At 37.3% G+C, this 23,364-nt stretch overlaps 1 protein-coding gene across 1 annotated transcript; it reads left to right on the top strand.

Moving 5' to 3' along the window:
• The first annotated feature begins 1,371 nt into the window (after positions 1-1,371).
• On the top strand, positions 1,372-23,362 carry adgrf3b (adhesion G protein-coupled receptor F3b). The gene is made up of 18 exons (XM_059356929.1): positions 1,372-1,478; positions 5,147-5,212; positions 6,270-6,282; positions 6,612-6,758; positions 7,714-7,866; positions 7,957-8,018; positions 8,126-8,184; positions 9,795-9,919; positions 11,370-11,591; positions 15,041-15,280; positions 15,470-15,610; positions 16,381-16,571; positions 17,283-17,468; positions 19,338-20,663; positions 21,211-21,252; positions 21,452-21,481; positions 21,564-21,634; positions 22,012-23,362. Exons 2-17 carry the CDS (start codon positions 5,159-5,161, stop codon positions 21,624-21,626), a joined length of 3,054 nt encoding a protein of 1,017 aa, XP_059212912.1. The 5' UTR covers positions 1,372-1,478; positions 5,147-5,158; the 3' UTR covers positions 21,627-21,634; positions 22,012-23,362.
• The last annotated feature ends 2 nt before the right edge of the window (positions 23,363-23,364 follow it).

Genomic DNA, 23,364 nt, shown 5'->3' with positions numbered 1-23,364 from the left:
AAGTCCTGATCATGTACTATATATGATCAAATTTTGTATTAGATATTTTAACCTTTTGAACAAGACCTGTTTCCACTTAGTATATAAATGTTAAAGTAAGTTAGCCTAATGTTTAAATGACAAGTATGAGAGTGGTTTAAATCTTCTCATTAGACTATTGTCTAGAAAGAAAATAAGACTCTTTCCCAAAACATTTCCTTTAACCCATTGAAGCCTGGAAAGCGGATACGTCGTTTTGTAGTATTTGTATAAGCTCTCAAATACTTTTTGAATTTCATTTCTATCTGCTACAGAGGCTGAAAAATCTATTATTTAGTAGAAGCGTTGACACTTCTGTTTAATTTCCAGAAAAACTTCAGGTTTTAGGGGCTTATTTTAAAATCGCCCAGAGGTTTTACAGACAGTTTCAGGTGTCAATGGGTTAAAAGTCACAAATATTTTACTGCAAGGCACAGGATTTCCACAAGCCAAAACTCACGCTACTGGCTTATATTACAAATATGGCAAGTTCCTTTAGATTTCAAAGAAAAATGCCAAAATATTGATGTAGTTGTAAGGGATATAGGCAACACACCCGTAGTTTACTTGTTTCACCATTATATCATTTTAAGGCATGATCACCAAACCCAAATCAACATATTTCAAAAAACATTCACATACATTTAACATACGCTTCTGGATTTGATTACACATCTGAAAATGGTTACAGTGATCAATAGGTCACAGGTCAAGTAAATACTATTTCCTGGTTTCATTGTATGCATGCACACTACAGGATTACCTACAGAGAGAGCTGCTTGCAGGAGAGCTCATGGCTACAAGGATCATTCAATAATTTTGCTGCTATATGATGCAAATACTCAACATGTATTAGTTTGCCAAGATAAAGAATGGATCAGATCACTAGGGACAGTTGAGTTTGGTATTTGTTACAGAAGATAAGGCATCTATTCCTGAATGAATACGCTATTTATAGTCAGCTCATGGTCAGGAAATGTTTGGAGGGCAGTAAAACTAATATGTAGGCATGACACAACTTGACTCAATGCAAAAGGTAGAGTTTTGTCGCCCCTTTGATTGGGTTTGTTCTGAACCCCTTTGCCATGATCAAAGATGAGACTTAGCTGGCACAAACTCAACTGGTTTCATGAGACAGGCAGCTGCTCTGTGACCTCCTGAAGGAGAAAGCTTGATTTGGTAGACAAATGTCTATGGAAAGCTGAAAGGCTCTGTGTGTATGCTGACAATTCCAGCTGGCATGGAGACATGCCATCAATGCAAATAGTCAAATAGTAAATGCATCCAACAAACACACACACAACCTGCCCAGCCAAAGCCAGTCTCTTTGGTAGGTGTGCTCACTTACTTTGACTCAAACTGTGATGTGATAGATGTTGAGGACAGTCGGATTTCTGTGTATTGCAGCAAAGTAGACGGCAACCATCTGCTTTCTGTATAATGCTAAATGAAAGGCCAAGGTAAGAGCTTTTTATTATTTTTTCTTTATTCTTTGCAAGAGATGAGATCTTTAAAGAGTCTAAATCTCCCTACGATGCACAGAGACAGTATTATTTCTCATATGATATTTTACTGTTGTATTTTGTTCAGGTGTTCATTTTGAACAAATTACATTATTTTCTAATTCGATGATTCTTTTTCAAATACATTTTGTCGCTTTAAAATGTGGTGAAAAAGCAAATCTTCACACATTTGAAGTTGAAACCCTGAAATGTTGTTAAATGAAAAAGGACTTGTCATTAAAATAGTTGCCAAAACATTTTCAGTAATTTACTAATTGTTTAATCCACGAATCAGCTATACCTGAATATACTGTGAGGTAGTTTAACATAAAGCAACTTTCATAATTTATTTTATTTTCACGTTTTATGTGCACAAATCTAAAGTGACTATAGCTGTCAGATAAATGCAGTTAAGTTAAAAGTAATAATAATGATAATAATAATGATAATGATAATGATAATAATAATACACTTTCTTTATATAGCACTTTTCTTAACAGGGTTCCAAGGTCCTTTTCAGAAAAAAGACAGCAGATATTTTTTTTTTTTTTAAAAGGCCAAGGAGGACTGATAAATTACCTAACACTTATAAATCTAAAGGTTGTTTTTTTTTAATCTTGGTAAGAAACAAATAATTGGCAGTGCACTCTGCTCGGGCCAGTTCATCGCTGCTTGCAGCTTTAATTTATCTTGTTTTAAGAGTTAATTTCTTATTTCAAGCGTTCAACATGCTTATTTCTAGATTTAATAATCCTAATTTAAGAAATCTTGTCAAGTGAAATTATCTGTATGTAAGATAATTTCCCTCAGATTTAGTGTTTTTATCTTGTTTTTAGACACACCTTTTTTGCAGTGCACAAGCTAACTAGAGCTGCATCCACTACTCTCAGGCAACGCCCAGGCACAAAGGGGTCAATAAAACCTCAATATCATTTGCAGCAAGGCCATTTATTGCTTCTGAAGTTATAAGTAATTTTTCTAAATCAATAGGGAACTTAACAGACAGCCACCGTGAACTGTCTGGCATGAGAGTGTTCATATTTCTTATCACCTGTTAGAATTAGAGCAGTTGTTGTTTGAGTAGGTGAAGGGAGCTCTGGCAAATGTAATGTAGTGCAACTCCAATTATTGCAAAAGTAGTCAGTTTGTATGTAACTCAATAGAAGAATGACCAGTGGTGGAAAAGGTATTTAGATCCCTTACTTAAATAAAGGTAGTAATATCATACTTAAGAATTATTCCACTACAAGTAAAAGTCCTGCATCAAAATTTACTTCAGTAAAAGTACAAAAGTATTAGCATCAAGATGTTCTTAAAGTATCAAAAGTAAAAGTACTCCTTTTACAGAGTGGCTCCACTGTTTTATATATTTTTATTATAGTCAAAATTAGAAAACCATTAAAAAACCTCACAAAACAACATATCAACACACACTCAAGCTTTAAAAAATGAAAATTAGCTTTATTATATGTATGCACATGTCAGCGTGCAAGTGTATTTATATGGTTCAGTGTGATGTAACCATTGTGTAATAATGGCAATAAGTAAGCTATGTCCTAACCCAGAAAGCAAATGAGGTGGGTATGACCTGTACACCAACAGGCTTCTGGGTATAATACTGCCACTGATGGGGCCAGTAAAACCAGCTTGTTGTTGCAAATTCAAAGTGATGCAAATAAGCCTGGCAGACTGTATAAGCTTCCCATACTTTGGAAGGAAAAACAAATAGCTGCTGATAAGAGTGACGCGGAAGATAAACATGTTATAAAAATTTTGCTGCACCACTGTCAGAGTCATAGTCAAATATCGATTGGCTGATGTTTAAAGCTAAAGCTTACACAGAAATATGATAAAATTTTATGACAGAAGGATAACTTCAAATGGAATAGATGTAAATAATTCCTATGTAAATTCATGTGAACATTGGGAACCGGCTTGCGTTGGTAGCTATTTTTGATCTCTATAGCTTTCTGAAGGAACCATGTATTAAAACTGAAGAGTCTGACTTACATGGTATGTGTATTTTCCAATTGCATAAAATATAAACTGTCCTGGCTCACACAAAAACCCAACACATAAAAAGACATGACTCACTGAATAGCAACTGTCCAGCATGGGATTTAGGTTAACTTTTATACGAACACTGACAAACATGACTATAGTTGCATATTATACTAGCAGTACATACTGATTTAGCTAAAATGTAATATGCAGAAGTCCAAAAATAGCCCAGTACTGATTCCTGAAGAAAATCTCAGATATGGATGAAGCACTCATGCAATAACAGAGGGCAAAACTCATAACTGTAAGTTGGAGTTTTGGAAAAACTCCTGTTATATGAGGTTGATTTATCAGTATAGAGCCGATATAAAATGTGCATGTACATATGTATGGTAGTATACAATATATGAATAAATAAGTATATTTTGTATTGACAGTGGAAAAGTGGTAATGATCTACTGTCAAAAAGATATTTATATTAACATATTTTGTTGTACTTTAAATATACAGTAGAGGGAAGATCACTGCAGTAAACACATATTTTCAAGATGAGCTGAAATTGTACCATGCATACTACAAAATAAATGCAGTTTCATACTGCATACCATAGTAGGTGATTTCAAATACAGCTTTCATGTATTGTGAAAGGTGACAAACCCTCAGAGAATTATCACATCAGCTCAGCTCACAGCATTTTATTGTCTTTCAGGTCGTTGTATAGTTTTATAGCTGGCAATTGATTGGCTTAATTCACTCTCATTACTCTCCTCAACACTGCTTCGAGCAGCAACAGAAAGCTGTTTTCAGGGGAAAAGCTAGTAAACCCAATGAACACAAATTGCCCAGCACCATACAGCAGCCACTGAATTAGCCATAAGCGAATTAACTTAGCAGAGCTTTAGCAGGTAAAGAGTCACATGTTAAGCCACAAATTAAGAAGTCCTCCAAAGCATAACATGTGGTTGTTCCTACCCTCAAATATGACCAACAGGAGCATTTCTAATATTAACATCCTTACATATAGCAGGAGATCAACACTAATTACTAATCATAAAAAGGGAAATGTTTTGATCTTGGGATGAACCGTCTCTGTAAATTCACATTTCAGACTGATTATTTTGCTTAAAGAAAAGCTAAAGACCTACATTCAACTTCAATTCAATTCATTTATTCTGAATTTGATGCATTCTGGGTTTTGTTTTGGTTTTTTTAAAACCATTTTTCACATTGTCCCATTTTTTTGGGAATTGAATTGTACTCATCTTGCAGGAAATCTTGCAGGAAAGAATTGTGTCTGTCCAAACCTTGGAATCAGCTACGTTCAGTGCTTTTGTTCAGAGGACATTTGTTTTTACATTTGGTTAGCACAGGTGAATGAGGCTTAAAAAGAGAAAAGCAAAAATGTATTGAAACAACTTCAGTTTTTAGAGGTTGATAAAAGGGATTTATATGCATGGGTGAGTAGATATAGAGACATTTCGTTGTTGGCCAAAGTGCTTTCAAAAGTTATACAGAGCTGTAATTTACCAATTAATTATCATTTGACTCACATAAATAGATGGCAGACAGTGAGAACATTGTATGATGTAATAGTTATTATTCATTTATTTTTATCTTCTTCTTAGATCACAGTAGCCATGAATTCCAGGATGTTTTTCGTTCTGTTGGGATCTGTGTACTTCTACTATCAGGTAAAAATGCTTCTCAGTCTAATATGTTATATATTTTTATTGTTTCCCTACTTCAGTTTAATTATTTATGTTAAAGTTTGATTTCAATTCATATAACTTCATGTATAGAAACTTTTCATTCACTGACTAACAAGACAAAGTCAAAACCTTAGTGTGATTTTGTTGGCAATGTGTTATATGAATAGTTAATCTCAATAACTATTTCTGTAACATGTATAAAAAAGCCATTGTATTACCCACGAACAGCGACATATCCATTCACGGTGTGAAATACCTTTGAAATTAAATTAGTAAAGTAAAAGCATTGTTCTTCTGAGGTGAATGGCAATGAGTCAGTCACACACACACCCATCTGTAGGGCTGCAATGTGTAATTATAGTGCAGGGATCACATGATTTACTAAATGCAGCAAGAAAATCAGTTACAGTTAAACACCCAATGAACCTTGTAATGACCCAAAAAATGTATAGTGAACTTTCCAAGTCTCACTTCTGCTGCCTCTTGCATCGCTCCCTGTTCCTCCCCTCCCAACTGTTGGTCTCCATCTCCACCAACATATATCTCACATAAAGAAAAAATGGAAGAAAATATGGACAAATTGACCAACAGTGTCCAAAAGGTTTTACTGAGCATATCCACCTGGAAGGAGCAAAACACTCTGTGGACTTAACTATTGTGTGTGTGGGTCTTTGTTGTAATTTTAAACTGGAGCAAACTGGACACTTCAGTGACTCACTACCCATGCTAATTAGCTAGCATGCTTATTTGCGTAGATAAATCACTATATCGACGTGTTTGAAGTAATGTAAAAACTGTCACTTCTTCATGCTCTGTCAATGTTAGTTCATTTTTTTAACAGTTTAGAGTAAAAATGTAGCCATATTTAGACAATGCACCCTTAAATTGATAAAAACTAAAACTGTTGTATGTATTGATGTATAAATTCATGTTTATCTGCCGAAAGCTACAATCCACATATTTTAATTTTAAAAATAGGACTGAATTTCACCCATGAAAAAAGACTAATTCTGTTGTTTTCCTGTTCTTGCTTTTGCAGGTCCTTGCAGCAGGTGAGTTGCTTGGCTACATTGCACATAACGTCGTGATCGGAACTCAGTTTTAGCCACATCCATGTGTCCAAACTTGACACTTTAATGTATCCTGCCTGATAGGATAATGATTGTATATGATGTGCATTCAAAATGGCAGTTCGTACAAGAGACAACCGTATTAATATTATAATATTATACTGTAATGTACAATGGAGTTAATATTATTGTATATTCAGTTTATCATGATCCTCTCCATTCTTGACAACTTTCATCAAGGTACTATAATATGCATTATATTCCTTCTCAACTCAACCAAATTGCTTGAAAACATGAAATATCTCATGTAGGTGGTGATGCTGTCTTCATTTCCGAGATGATGGTGGAAAGTAATGTCACACTGGATGCCAAAACCATCCTCTCAGCTTTAAATACTACAAGTGACCTCCAAGTGGATGGTAAAAGTGTGACTCTCTTGGACAGTGAACTGGTGGCAGGTATTGTGCTGAAGCATTTTCTTCTTTCTTTGGTTATTATTACAAACAGTTGAGTGAGTGGCAATGGATAAGGGTCAGAGCTAGCAGCACCATTCAGCATTCACTATTATTCTACTGTGAAAACAAAAATCGACATTTCAGCGATAAAAAGATTAATTGACTACCCCATATCTTTGAGTTTTGAAAAGACAGTATTCTAGGCAAGTTAGGGTTGAAATGAAATATGCTTATGTAAATGTTATGGAGCTTTTGCCTTCAAAATCCAACAAGATCCAATTTTGGCGCCTACCAAAGGTGTTCCATTTGCTCTCTTCTTTGGCAGTTTTTAAATCTGTGTCCTTCTGCTCTAGACAGGCTGTAGTCTCCTCCCCTGGGCCACTGAAGTCTACAAACCCCACAGTCTTAACTAGAGTCTTATGAGCCTAACACGTGCTAGGGAAAAGACAGCAATTAGGCGTGGGTTTGGGCAAACAATAAAGACTAAGACAACCAAAGATCCAAAATTAAAAGTACACGGATAGTTGATGAATTCCCTTTTTGATGTTAGATTTATTTATTATTTTACACTGGTTTGAATGGGGTGGGGCTAAGTTAGATAAATAAAATTTTTCATATTTCCATTATACATTCAAAGCTTAGCAAGATAAGAACCAAAGTCTGCTTTAGATTTTGGGGTTCTTTACTTATTACGGCAGGTATTTGTGTATTTAATTCAATTTTAATGAAATTACATTTTATTTATATAGCCCAGAATCACAAACCACAGATTTGCCTCAAAGGGTTTTGACCTTCAAATGTGATCAAGCAACACTCCCACAGTCTTGATAAGGCAGATCAGAGTTAATGAGTGGGCTTATGTTCTTTTTGTTATTTATTATGAATTTAATATTGTTGATAAATGTGGAAGATTAGTTTTTAGACACTTTAAGGTTTTGACGACTGTGCTTCTCCCTAGAATGTCTGATTACTGGAGATGACACCACTTGCGACTGCTCCACTGGGTACATTTGGAGCAATCACATATGCTACAATTTCAACTGCTGTCGTGAAGCTACATGCAAACAAAATGTGTCCGACATTGAACCAATATGCATTGCCAAAGTCCAAGGTAATAGTTCTGATATTTGACAAATGTCCCCCTTTTCTGCAGTATCAGATATCAGTACTGAAACTAAAGATAATGTTTGCGATCACACAGTTCAAATCAATGGAGAGGTCATTAATTACCCTGGAACCTGGAATGTTGTCAAAACTGACAAGGTACATCTCGCTTTTTTCACTAATGTATACTTATACATTCTTGAAGATGTTTTCCACTGTAACACAAAAGTCAAATGTCAAAGATACAATGTTCTTTCTTTTCATAGCTTCGACAACACTTTGGAAGTCTGAATGGCTTTGAGTCCCTGAATGTAACCGGTCAGAGGTATTAAACTTTGCAAATTACTTTTACATTTAATTTCAATGAATAGTACCATGGCCCCTTTTACTACTTGTGACTAAAATAACTGAATAGGAACATTTTTGGGGGGGACAGTAATAATGTGCCATGAAGCCCCATGAACTCATCTGTCAATGAAGCCTCATGAACCATTTTCTTTATTTTCTGAGCCCTCTAGATGGTGCTCTCTGTTCAACAAGGGGCTTAAAGCACACTCCATTACCTTTGCCTGAGCCTTTTTCTTTAAACCAAGTGCACCATCTAGTGGTCTCACAAAATATAGAAGTTAGTTCATGAGGCCGGCATCATTAGGGGCCGGCACAACTCTTTAGGCTCAGTTGAGGCAAGATGGTGTTATTGTGTATGCTATTGGCGAACAGTAACCAAAAGTTTAGAGACCTCAAATGTGGAAGGCATGTAGAAGTGCCCTAAACTTGACTCTTTCTAATGCCCAGCAGGGGGCAACTCCATTGGTTGCAAAAACAACTCAGATTGTACAGACTTCTATGAGAAAATTATTTTGTTTTTTTCCCTTGATTTATATCACGCACACCTCTTTCCAACCTGAACTGTGCTCTTTTCTGAAATACGTAGTTTCAAATGTTTAACATATATGATATTAAGAAAACAAGTAAACAGGAAATTCTAAATTAAAAAGACAGTTTGCAGAATCAAACCATTAAATTATAGCCATTTGGATTAAATGTTTAGGAATAATTGGTACACAGTCGGCCATAAAGTTGGAATAAAATATTTTTTACTTCTTTCCATGAAATTATTGTGACAGTGTGATTTATTCTTGACTGACAAAATGTATATCTTCTCAAAACTTTATTACTCAATCTCAATATTATGATATGGTTTATCATCTCAATAAACATGTTTGTTTATGGTCTCAGTTTCAGTTTCAAATCTTCAATACAGCATGATGTTCATTTTGTGAATTTTGGTTCCATTTACAGAAAAATAGACAATGCAACTCACTACCACAACCAGAGTGCACTTTTTTGTCCCTATAATATTGACTCTTTTAGTTAGTTTTGAGTTCTTTAAAGTAAATTCACCCATTCTGTTCACCTAAAACTGTCCTGCAGACAGCATCACAGTCTTTTAGAACAACCAAAGGCTGTTAATTTTTTTAACTGATTAACCAAGCTTACCATGTAACTGTAGCTGGTAACTTAGCGTCCTCCTCCCAAACTCCACCCTCTCATTGATACATGGTCAGCATTGGTTCCAAAAAAACCAAGATGGCAATGGCAAGTGTGTGAAACTCATCACTTACTTACTGTAGTCCACTTACTATCTGCAGTCTATGCTCCACACGTGGGTCGGCACATACGTTGCTAAAAAGGTGCTACAGCTAACGTTTCTACAGATGGTATATTAGCAGTCAAATTTGTATGAATAAAATAAGGTGATAATTTGCTTCGCATTCTGTGAGAAGACACCTTAAAATGAGCATAGGCTACTGCATATACAGTTTAATCAAAAAGCTAAGGTTTGTCAGTGACCACACATTGGTATCTTATCTCAAACATATTTTCTATTTCACTAATGGATAATCTCTCATTGATCTTTTCCAAATCTAACAGGGGGGAAGACACAGTGGCGGACTTTGTGGCAGCTGTCAGCGTCAAATTTGACACTTCGAAGCTTCAAGAGATAGTGACGAAACTGGAAGACGAACTTAGTGCTGTACTTTGGGTCAACACTCTAGGTCAGTATAAGTAGTATATGTAGTCAGGTTTTCTGTTGGTATGTCTGATGGAAATAGTGGAAAGCCTAGTGTGTCTCATACAGTGTTGTGCATCGGTATCACACCCCGAGGGCTGTGACAAAGGGTCAGTATCTGACAAGTTGGGAGTGAGATCAAGCTGGCCAAACTCACAATATAGTAATTTCCATTTCCATTTTTTTCGTTTTTTGTTGTCACACTACAAAAGGAATATGGTGATGCACAGCCATGTGCAAGGTATATTGAGCATTTGACCATATGATCTTCTTAGAGGATTGGGGAATGGTTTTAAGATTTTATAGTAGAGGCAAAAGTTTTCACCAGGAAATTCTACAATGTAATTTAGCAGACGCTTTTATCCAAAGCTACGTACAAGAGATAGTACAAAATCCTTTGAACAGTGCTTGTAACAACAAAGTGTGACAGTATGATGGTTTATAGAATGTACACAGGCTCATGAATATGACATCCACAATATCACACATATTTTGATGGTACCAGCAGGTCTGACCCTGGTCAAGTAGCCTTCCAGCTACTGCAGTATTGCCAGGTTGGTTAAAAATCATATATTATTAGCCAGAAAAAAAATATACTGACAAAAAAAACACTTATCAGTATGACAATTCATCCTTGAAGCTGCCAAATCTGGCTACATTTCTTTTGTGGAAAATTTTACAGTGTCAACCAATCTGAGCCACCAGGGCGGAGAAAAGTAAGACTTTCAGCACACAGAAAAGAGACTGTAGACAGTGATTTTACATTCATCATCAGTGATCATGTATTAATTATGGGAGAGTGACAAAAGAAATGTTTCCACAAAAATGTGTATTTCTCGTTTGGAAGTAGGGTCAGGGTTGGGCTGAAAAACAACTATTTCCACATATAACTACTTGTTGTAGTTCCACAGTTTGACTCCAAATAACAATGTTGACTCTTGGTTTCAGCAGACACACACACACACACACACACACACACATGAGTTCGGAGTGAGACTGAGCTGCCACAGCAGATTTAGTGAAAACCGTATTTTTTTTAGGTTAATCGTAATTGATCAAATATCACCAAACATTAAAAATCATTATCAATTATGCCCACTGGAAGGGGGAGTTCATCAGCTTGTAAAAAAGTAGTTATGGGTTCTTCACTCTGTTCGTAGGGCATCCCACCACACAGCAGCATTGAGGATTTTTTCTGTTGTCTGCTGGCAGTTATAATTGCCAATGGGGTACCTTTATTGGTGGGGGGTGGTCCCTGAATGCGCTCCATCTCTATGTAGGCTAGATTAAACCAGAAGGCATTTGAGGTATCTCTGATAGACAGATGACTGTAAACACTTACAAACCAATGGACTGACACTGAAAGGTTATACCTCCTATTTAGCTTGATCATAATTACTATAGTACTGTGTGTTGATATTGCCTTTCTCACACAGGAATGGTCACCATTGAGTCTCCAGAGTCGACAGTTTGCTACGAGTCTGACCCAAAACTTAGCTGCTCATTTGAACAAGCGTCAGACAGTGCTGGCTGGAACCTGACCATAGCAGATAGGCGCTTTGGGCTCAACAAAGGCAGTGTGGTGGAACTGGCCACCTGTGATGATTTCCTGTCTTGCACTTCAGTTACACTCAAAAAGGTGACAGGCATCTGGTCAGGCAAGTACAAAGTTGATTTCCTGAAATTGGGTTAATAGTCTAGACGGATTTCAGAAAAAAGGCCTTCTATAACAAGTGAGGAGCATTTATCGGTACAAGTCAGGAACCGGCCTACCTTACATATTTCACGGGTGCTGAGTCCCAAAAAAAATGGTTCCCAAGCAAAATTTTGAGTTTTTGACCTTCTAATTTGTATATCAAATGGCCACCAAATTGCCCATCTTGCACAGTCATTGGACCATTTCCCCTTAGTTTTTTTGTAAGTAGGCAATCAAGATGAGGAAATTAAGTTTCTGGATCTATAGTGTAGGGCAGGGGTGGGCAAACTTTTTGGCTCAGGGGCCACATTGACTTTTAAAATTTGATAGATGGGCCGGGCCAGCACCAGATGCATACATATCAAACATAAACATAATAAAGGCATTACAGTATTAATACTTACATTCACTTTTAGTGGGAACAGTGTTGTTGATCACCCTTTTTTGCCAGTGTGTCAAAGTCCGGTGTTAATTTTGTTGTGGCAATTCTCAGAACAGATCTGAGGTGTTCATCACTCAGCTGCGATCTGTGTGGAGCTTTGTTGGTGTTCATCACACTAAAAGTCTGTTCACACACATATGTAGACCCAAACAACACCAGCATCCTCTTTGCCATCTTCTGGATGTTTGGAAATTTGGCTGCACTTAATGAAGCATAAAACTCATCCAGTTTTGAAGAGTTGAACTTCTCCTTTAAGACAGTGTCACATTGGAGATCAATCAGTTCCAACTGCAACTCCTCTGGAGCTGTTTCGGGGTTTTGTGTGAAGGGACATGACACCAGTTGAAGTGACTTGTCAATTTTTCCAAAATCAGAGAACCGACGGCAGAATTCTTCATGCAGGTCGTCCAGTGATTTCCTGTATTTTTTCACATGTCGAGGGGCCTCGTTCAGCATAGCCAGTGTGGGGAAATGCGCGAATGACTTGTTTGACATTTGCTTTGAGAATAAAGCTACCTTGGTTTTGAAGGCTCTGACGTTTGTGTACATTTCATGCACAAACAGGTCTTTCCCTTGTAGCTTCACGTTCAGCTCATTCATGTGTGTCAGTATGTCCACAGCAAAAGCTAAATCACAAAGCCAATCAGCGTCACTCAGCTCAGGAAAATCGTCAGCTTTCTCAATTAGCTCCAAAAATGAAACGATCTCCTGTTTGAGCTCCCAAACTCGTTGACATACTTTCCCCAAACTTAACCAGCGGACATTGGAGTGGTAAAGCAAGTCCTGGTGATCAGCGTCAGTTTCTTCAAGAAACTTAATAAACTGACGATGCTGAAGACCCCTCGCTCGAATACAGTTAACAACTTTAACAACTGGCTTCACTACGTGGTCAAGCTGCAGTATGGATTTGCACAGTGCTTCCTGGTGGATTATGCAGTGTAAGAAAATTACCTCCTGCTCAGGGTTGTCCTCTTTCACCCTCTCCTTGATTCTTTTGAGCAACCCGACGTTTTTTCCTGTCAGGTTTGGCGATCCATCCGTGGTTACGTTGGCGAGCGTACTCCACGGCAGCTTGTGCCTCTCGATGACCCCCGACACGCTGTGATACAAGTCCTCTCCCCGTGTTTTCCCCTTTAGGGATTCCATGGCCAGAAACTCCTCCGTTATCTCAAAATTGTCATTAATCCCTCTTATAAAAATTAAAAGCTGAGCAGTGTCCTTTACGTCATTACTTTCGTCCAGCGCCAAGGAATATAATGTAAATGCCTCCGCTTTTTTGTTTAGCTCGCTAGCTAAGTCTTCGTCAATTAGCTCAACACGGCGAGTCACTGTCCTGCGTGATAAGCAAATTTTTTCAAATTTGCTCTTGCTCTCAGGACACAAGATACCCGCTGTCTCTACCATACACTCTTTGAGAAACTCCCCTTCGGAGAAAGGTTTGCTGGTCTTTGCTAATTTAAAGGCTAGCAAATAACTTGCCTTCGTGCTTGATTCTTGGATGGCAGTTTGTCGGATGAAGGTGTTTTGCTGAGCCAGCAAAGTAGCTGCCAACCTCTGAGCGGTTGCAGTCCGTTCTTGCGTTGATTGATTGTTAGCATAATTGACATGCTTGGTGGAAAAGTGACGGCTGATGTTGTATTCCTTTAATACCGCAACGGTTTCTTGGCAAATAAGACATACAGCCTTGGACCGGACTTCCGTGAAAAAGTATTTTGTTGTCCATTCCTTATTGAAAACTCGGCACTCACTGTCGACTTTTCTTTTTTTTGACCCACTCATTGCTACAGTCTATGGTTCAGAGCCGCGTAAACTCCTGACCTGTGACCTGTATGGCCAACGTGATGACGTCATTTACGGCAGCCCTGGCTCATCAATCATTGTATCACTGCGCCTAGAGCGCCATCTGGTGGGACACCAGGCATTACAGGACAAGGTCAAATGAATGCAGTCATAATTATGATATGATTTAAATTTGGGCATTTCTGTACCAATCTTCGGCGGGCCGGATTAAAAGGACCAACGGGCCGGATGTGGCCCGCGGGCCGTAGTTTGCCCACCCCTGGTGTAGGGTCAGAGCAAGGATATAGTGGAGGCTCAGTGTCTTTTTTTATGTATGTGTATATATATATATATATATATATATATATATATATATATGCAAAATACCAACTGGAACATTTAAAAGTGATTGATTGAATATTACACAAAATGTGTACACATACATAAAAAAGACACTGAGCCTCCACTATATCCTTGCTCTGACCCTAGACTATAGATCTAGAAACTTAATTTCCTCATCTTTGATTGCCTACTCACAAAAAAACTTGGGGAAAATGGTCCAATGACTGTGCAAGATGGGTCATTTGGTGGCCATTTTGATACGCAAATTAGAAGGTCAAAAACTCAAAATTTCGCTTGGGAACCTTTTTTTTTGATTCAGCACCCTTGAAATAAGTAAAGTAGGACGGTTCCTGACTTGTACCCATAAATGCTCCTCACTTTCACTTTTTGGACAATTCTGTCTAGACTATAATACTGAAATTAAAATGATCTGGTTGTTGTTTGTTTGTTGTTTGTTTTGTTTCAACCTGTGTACAAATTTGGTCAAAATTGGTGTTAACAGTTTCTATATTTCAATTCAATGTCCATGTCTGTAGAATATATGAAACAAATGTTTTTAACACATCACTTCCTGTTTCTTTCTTAAAATAAAAGCCACTTCATGCATCTATGGTGCGCATTGCAGCTCATCGCTGAATGGACGTATAATTATACATTTTGGCATTTTCATGAAGATTTTTTTAACAAAAGTCTCAGTCACATGGGACATTTTTTTTGCAGAACTGCTTGTTGTATTTGTTTAATTCCAAGACAATCTTCCTGTGACACTTCTGATCAGAGTCATGTATGACAGAAAAAGTCATATTCATGTCAGCTGTAGTGTGAATGTGCCCTTATGTTCCTTGCAGGCACATACGAGTGTGGATTCACTCGTGGCTCTGTCAGACACACAGCCAAGGCACAACTGAATGTGGCGGTCCTGCCTGATGAGATCACCCTCACGACCTATCCTCTTACTGTAGACTGTTCAGACAAGGTCACTAATCAAGTTGTTAAAGTCACCGCCACCATCAAAAACAGCACAGAGAGCTATAAAGTTGGGTGGATCTATCAAGAGTCACCGCAGACAGAACAGACAGGTCCCAAGCGTAAGAAAAACCTACAATGTCTTTCAAATATATCTGTCCTCTTTCCTCCATTCTGTTCACTGTAATATAAAGTCTACTTTAATTGATAACATTAACGGAAATGTCAATTGATATTTATTCAAAATGCATGAACCACAAACCTAACTATAAATCTAATGTCCATCTTTTTTTTCTTTTTTTTTTTTACAGCTGATGGAGATAACCTAGTCTATACTTGTGATGTTAGTATCAGTTGCACGGAAACCGACCAAGCACATAATGTTAATGTCACATTTGAGAACTCAAAGAACCAGACAAAAAGTAGTAAAGTGGCTATCCCAGTAATTTACGGTAACTTTTTTTTCATTCTTTTTCCTCTCCTTTTTTTCAACTTCATCCCTGCCAGGGGTGTCAAACTCATTCCAGTTCACAGGCCACATACAGCCCAATTTGATCTCAAGTGGGCCGGACCAGAAATCCATTGAATGAATAACAACACCTTCAAAAAAAAAAAAAACTTTTAATAAACAAAGGCAGAAAATGCAAATAGAGTTTTTCAAATTTCAGTCTGTCCACAATGCATTACAATTCACAGATCACAGTGGTGTCACATGTATTAAAGAAAATTACATACTCAATATTTTACTTTTTTATGATTTTTAAATAATTTTCCATTTATTTCCACATTTCCTGAGCACAACACCTACTGAAGTGGAAGTTATTGAGGAAGCAGGTTAAGCTATCTCCTGCCTTACAAACTTTTTACAAATCTAAAGTTTTGGCAGCGCCATCACATAGGGTTCCACCAAAATTGTTAATAATTGTTAAATACTAGTCTGATACAGCTGCTGATGGAAATATTTTGCACAATGTTCAATGTCTTTAAATACCTTTTTCAATTCAGTGCCTCTGAAGCAGCATTTCACATGAGGTGGGACACCCACATTCGCACCTGAAACCTGGCACTCTGCATAAACAGCTGTAGTGGTGCCCTTTATATTTGACACCCCTGATTTATGTTTTAATAAATATTATGTTATGTCAGTGTCACTCTGTTTAAAGTTACATTTGTTTGCAATGTCTCAGGGATCAACTAATGATTCCGTATATTTTTCTCCAAGCGGGTAAAAAATTTTGCAAGGCGGATGGATACGATTGGCCAAATACCCCAGATGGAGACACAGTGATTAATCGAAAATGTCCACCAGGCAGAGTTGGCTTTAAGTCACGCACTTGTGAACGGGAAATCTGGAAAGATGTGTTTTCTTCCTGCATCAACGAAGAGTTGCAAAAAGTTTCAAATGCTGCAGACGTGAGTGTGCCATTACAGGTCTTGACCTTTAAAATGTTAAAGTTCTATTTGACTTTTTTTGTCAAACTTTTTAACTTTTTAACATTTCGAGTAAGTATATTTTGATTTTTTTGCATTTATGCAATGGCCCTAAAACTTTGACAACAGAAAATTATTCAAAGTCATTCTCCATGACTATCCTGTTGTGTGTGACGTTGTTTTCAAATCTTATAATGTGTCATGTGCGTGTTTGAGATTAGAAAGATGAACATGTACAGTTTTTCCTGTCGAATGCAACCCCAGAAGAGATCAAAAGAGATAGGATTTTAAAACTCATGTAGTCTGAGTCTAGTGTACATAGCTCTACATGTTATAATTCCCTCCAGTAACACATATAATTAAACTGTCTACTTTTTTCATCAAAATCACTGGTGTAAATTCTTAGCAGACAGAACCTTTTTATTCCAATAGTGTGAAAAGACTTTAAAATTAGAGTTCTTTAGAGTTCCTTTAGGATGCCTGTTATTTTGACCAATAAAGAAAACTCAGTTGTAGTATATATGTTTTCCTGTCTGGGATGTAAAAACCTTGAACCTCAGTATCTCAAAACCACTTAGATCACAGGTTACCTTATAATTACCTTATAATTTCCCATCAACATTTTATGTGAGGATGTAGTTTGTTTGTTTGGTTTGTTGGATAAACTGTTTTTTTGTTTTCTTTTGTTTCTAGAACTTCCTGAAAGGACTAGGGGCTACCCAGGAAGATGCCCTGGATATTTTTGAAGGACTTCTAAACAGCTCTTCATCAAATTCTGATTCCAACCACACTATGGCCGACGTTGCAGCTTCAGTCAATGTTCTTAATGTGATGTCCGAAGCATCAGAAAATTTTGAATTGCAAATGGATGTCCTTCCTGTAAGCCCCAGTTCATTATTGTTATTTTTTTCTGTAATACATGTCGAGTTCTGAGTTTCAAGTAACAAAATCTTAAAACACACACACGACTTTCCTCCACACTTTTAGCCATGTTTCCATCAACAAATTTAAAAAAAACTTTGGAAAATAAACAAAAAAGTTTTTACATTCACTTAATGTGGTTTTTGCCTTTTACATAAAAATAGTATGTGCTAAACTGGAAATGGAAACCGATGAATTAATAAGTTCTGACGAAGCGTACATTTAACTCACGACTGATCAGCTGCTTCTGCTCTGATGGTCGAGACAAGCCTACATGAAGGAACAATTATAAGTTGCTCAATTTAATCTAATTCCTGAAAACATATTTTCATATTTTCTCTCATAAGTGGCCACGATTAGCAACCTATTTTTTGTTATTTTTTCTCTCTTGTTCAATCTCTTCTTCTACTATTTAATGATGGATTAGCCTACAGCAATACATCACACTGCCATCCTCTGACCAAAGTACATTTATGCAGCTTTGTTTATTCGAACTAAACCAGTTGATGAAAACATCCTTAATTTGCTTTTTCTTTAATGCGACATTTCAAAATTTTGCTTCAAAATTTGATTTGACTTTAATGGAAACACGGCTATTTGGGATAGTTTAGTTGTAATCACATGACCTCAGTATGGTATTTTGGTAATCACATGGGGTTTATATAAACAGAAAACTGCTCCTGGTCCACATGTCCTAGAAATGTTTAATTTCCTGGAAAAAGGTCAGAAATTCCAGACAAATATCTGTGTTTACTAAGGTTAAAAACATTTGATGGCTATATAAAGAATGACATCTTCAAGACATGTAGATTTCTGATTTATGTAGATTTCTTATATTCTTATAGTGCCGTAGGAAGTATGTATTTGTTAGCATGCTAATCGTGAGATAGCACATTACACAGTATGCTGCACTAAAAGTACATTAACATGAACGCAATTAGCTGATATACTATATTGCATGTAGGTATATCAAATTATTATGGGCATTACGGTAAGCAACATGAATGTCATCCCTGAATTACATTGAAATTCAACATAAGAACGGAATAAAGCTAAATCTCTGCTTAGCATGCTAATCGCAAATGACAGAATTTGCACATTACATGCAGTGCACTACAACGTCTGCAACTCCATAAAACACTTACTTATCATAAGGTACGCACACCATCCAGCACATACACATTGAACATTGATATTCGCTGGAAACTATTTGAGTATTATTGGAAAATCGAACCTTGTAGCGTACTTTAAAACTCTGAAAAATAGGTAGGCTAAATAGACTTACAGATGAGATGAGTCAGGTGTGGAAATCCAGTGTGAATTGGGTTACTGACCAGGTGTAGGTCTATCACACAATGGGGCGGAGCGTTCGATCGAAAACAGTGCAATGCCGCAACACGTCCTACGTAAATAATGATATTTCGAAAAATGAAATAAAAAATCTTCAAAATCGAGGATGCACACCTTCGTGCCATGCACAAAACCACATACGAAATCTTAGGTCAGTCTGACTAACGGTCAGCGAGATATGCCCTAGACACACATACACGCACACAGACGCTTCTGAAAGTGGTGGTCTTTCTCACGCCTGTCTTTGGAGTAACATGGATCATTGGGTTCGCTCTGCTCCTGTTGGACTATACAAATTCCTTGCACAAAGTTGCTAACTACGCCTTTACCATCCTCAATTTCTTCCATATATATATATATATATATATATATATATATATATATATGGACCTTTACTTACAGGGGAGTCATTTCACAGTAGGGTATCTGAATACTTTTTTAACGATTTTAAATTCTATTTCTGTTTTTCTGTTTCAGGATTTTGTTGAGTCAGCTAGCAATATGTTGAACAAATCCTGGAATGGGGTCAATGCATCTATTACACAGAACCTTTCTTCAACTTACCTCCAGTCTGTGGAAGGGCTGGTGAAGAATATCAAGATCAACAGTAGCTATGGCAGAAATAATTATTCCACTCAAAATTTAGACCTCAAATTTTGCTCAGGTGACAACTGTAATGTGACTGTATTTAACATCAATGTGAATCTAAACAGGACCACTGGAATGTTGAAAACTGTGGCTGTGAAAAATTTAATGGATAAATTAAAAAACAACTTTGAAGACAGAGCAACAGCAATCAGCCTCTTACTATCAGCCTCTGTGGAGGACAATGAGAACAATACTCATGATCAGAGTTTAAAAATTAAGATGGTGTTCCCCCCGGAGCTGAATGGCACTAAAAAACATTTGTGCGTCTTCTGGGATACCAAAAACAGGCAATGGTCAAAATCGGGATGCAATGCCAGACCCTCAGAAAACGGCACAGTCTGCGAATGCAACCACCTGACTTCATTCTCTGTCCTCATGTCCAAGGGGGCTGTACCTGACCCAGTCCTAGATATCATTACCACCGTGGGCCTGGGTGTGTCCATCTGCTGCCTGCTCATCTTCCTCCTTGTTGAGTCTCTAGTGTGGTCCGCTGTTGTCAAGAGCAACCTTTCACATTTCCGTCACACAGCCATAGTTAACATTGCAACATTCCTCTTGATTGGTGACTGTTGTTTCTTGGCTTCCGCCGATCCTGAAAAGCTCAGCGACACCTTGTGCCTAGTTCTAACAATAAGCAAGCACCTGTCTTTTTTGGCCATGTTCAGCTGGATGCTGTGCATGAGTGTCATGCTCGTCCACCAGCTCATCTTCGTCTTCAGTCCGCTGAGGAAACGAGTCTTCATGTTCTTCTCCAGCATCGTAGGCTATGTTTGCCCAATCTTAATAGTGGGATCTAGCTATGTGTATTGCAAGTACACAGATACGGACTACTATACAAAAGACACTGGATGCTGGCTAGTTTTTGAAGCACTCTTGAAGGGTTCCATACATGCTTTCCTCCTCCCTGTCGGAACTGTTATTCTGACAAATCTCTTTTCCATGGTGGTTGTCATTCTTACTCTGGTGAAATCTAATATCCCTGAGGGCAAGGCAGATGACAAAGAGACAGCCAAGAGCATCCTGAAAGTGGTGGTCTTTCTCACGCCTGTCTTTGGAGTGACATGGATCATTGGCTTCGCTCTGCTCCTGTTGGACAATACAGATCCCATGTACAAAGTTGCTGACTACGCCTTTACCATCCTCAATTCCTTCCAGGTAATTTCAATGCAACCCACACACCAAACCATATTTGGCATGCATTAATCCAACTTTTTCTGTCCCAATGTTCAGTTAAGGTACAGATACTGATTCCTTTCCTGATACTAGTGTTTCTGTTCCCCCAAATTTTACTAGTATTAAATCGTTAAAGTTCACTCATTGTGATCATTGCATTGTAACGTAGCTAGGGACTCTTGGTGCTGAACATGAGCTGGGAGCCTCCTGGCTTGAAAAGTGAAGCTAAGTCTGCTTGTATAGAGGTGTATGGAAAAATGACCCTACTTTTCACTTGATTTATCCTCAGTAAACAATAACAATAGATGGCGATGGCAAATCTTTCTATAATGTAATCTAAATCTAAAATCTATCTCTCCTCCTCCCCTGGTCATTGCTTGAGGCTACCAGCTCAACGCTCCCCTTGAGCTACTCATGGCATAACACACCCACAATGTAATATTCAGCTATTGTTGTTGTTTGTTTGTTTTTTCAAACAAAAGTATCTGCATGAAAATAAACCTGTTGCAACTAATGTCTTCTCTTCCAGGGCCTTTTCCTTTTGATAACAGGATGTTTTGCAGAGCAGAAGGTATGCTTCTCTTTTTATCAACAGGAAGATATTGGTCATGCTCTCCCAGTGTCAATATGTTCATTGATTTATTGAAAGTCATTCAAATGTAATTAGTAGGGAATTTCAAGCCTGCAACATCAAAATATTAGTAATGATTATGAGGTTTATTACTTACTAGTTGCACAGTTTGTAAAGCAATTTGTGTTATTATTAACAGGTTCGAGAGGAAGTGTTGAAGCTCATAAATGTAAGTTTAAAAATGAGGATTAAAAAATGACGGCATATAATAAATTATTTATTCATCATAACTCTGTTTATTCTACCCTCAGAAAAAATCAAACGGAAAAAGTGAGAGCACCAAGAATTTGACCTCATACACAAAAGACAAATGAAGACCAAGGTCAGTCTTATATTGCACCCTCCTTTTTACTTGTGTCCACACATTTCTTTGATGCACAATTTTTCAAAAAGCATTGCATTTTAGGCCTGTAGATGAATTTAGCCAAAGTGACAAAGCTGCTGGTTCTGCTTGGATTGTAAAAAGAGATGCATCGGTAACTGACATTATTTGAACCAAAGTGGTCACTTTTTTTTCAGTGCTGTGCAGTGATGTTAGATTTCGCCAAACAAAATAAAGCTTGCATTGTTAAGGTTTGAAATCTGAAAAACTCCACACTGCTGCCATAAGCTGCCATAGAAGAGATGTGAGCAGAAAAAAACCTATTGTGATTCTGTGACTATAAATGTTCTAAATACTTTGTTATCTCTTCATTTCAGATTGCGGAGGTGGAAACAGCAACTCATATGTATGCAGCTCCACTTTTTGACTACAACTCTTAGTGACTGTTTTGTGTTAGATTATAGCTCCTACAGCTCCGATATTATAGATAATTTTCCTTCATCTATAATCATGTAAAACTCGTTATATGGAACTGATGTTTTGATAATATTTCTTGATTTGATAGAACTACCGTTATAATGATTAGTAGCACTGATGGTCTCAAGAGAGGCTGACAAAGATTTAGTTTAAAATTAAATCCTGTTTCAGGGAGTAATACGTAACTCTAGATAATGCATACATTTAGGCAGAGGTGTAGACTCAAGTCACATGACTTGGATTCAAGTCAGACTCGAGTCATGAATTTGATGACTATTGACTAGATTTGACAAAATGTTAAGAGACTTGCAACTCGACTTGGACAACTTGTGACTTCACTTGGACTTGAGCCTTTTGACTTGAAAAGACTTGCTACTTTCCCCACAACCCAGAGATTAAAATGTATGTTAAGGACCGCTCTATCTCTCTTTGTGTAAATGTGTGCATCTCTCGCTGTGATTGTGTGTGTGTGTCTGACGTGTGCTGTCGGCCACGTTATTTTGATCCGACAGCATCCATCCAATCAAATTGCAGGACAACCAATGAAGAAGAACCGTCAACAAACGGTGCCGGTTGGCAAAAATGATACCAAAGATAGTTTTTATACCAAAACGAAACTATCAACTATCTACTTTTGTCAATAAAAAAAGAATTCCAGTATGCAAAACAAGCAAAAATTACAGACGGAGACGCAACAACTTCCAACTTCGTGTGAAGTTTGAAGTTGCACAAAGTTTTGAATGAATGCTAACGCTAGCTTCTCGGCTAACTTTGCTAGCAGCAGTGCTAAATTAGTGAGAAAAAAACTACCACGGACAATATGAGATGAGACAAGACAGGACAGAAACTGCTGTGGAACTAGTTAAAGTGCAATATGCTCTTGTTATGCACTTGTGTTTTTTCAAATGTGTTTGAAGAATGCTCTTGCAAAAATGAAAAATATAAATTATTTTTCCATTTGCATTATCACTTTTTGCATTTGCATTATCACTGCAAAAGTGAAACATTACTAAACTGTAACTGTGTAGCTTGAGGGAGAAGTTTTAGATCCATACTCTCTCAAACCACTTAATTGGATGTTGTGCATGGATTGACTGTATATAGAACAGAGATTTTTCTTAACAAGTTTGACTCGGTGTGACAATTTAGTTTTAAAGGAAAGTATGTAAGTTGACACTGTTTGATTTGAATTATAACCTGAATAGTATGTGTGTAACCAGGGTATGTATCCCAAATATGTATTGAAATAAACA

The sequence above is a fragment of the Centropristis striata genome, chromosome 18, assembly GCF_030273125.1.
Source record: "Centropristis striata isolate RG_2023a ecotype Rhode Island chromosome 18, C.striata_1.0, whole genome shotgun sequence".
NCBI lineage: Eukaryota > Metazoa > Chordata > Actinopteri > Perciformes > Serranidae > Centropristis > Centropristis striata.
This window is presented reverse-complemented; position numbering and strand designations above follow the sequence as displayed.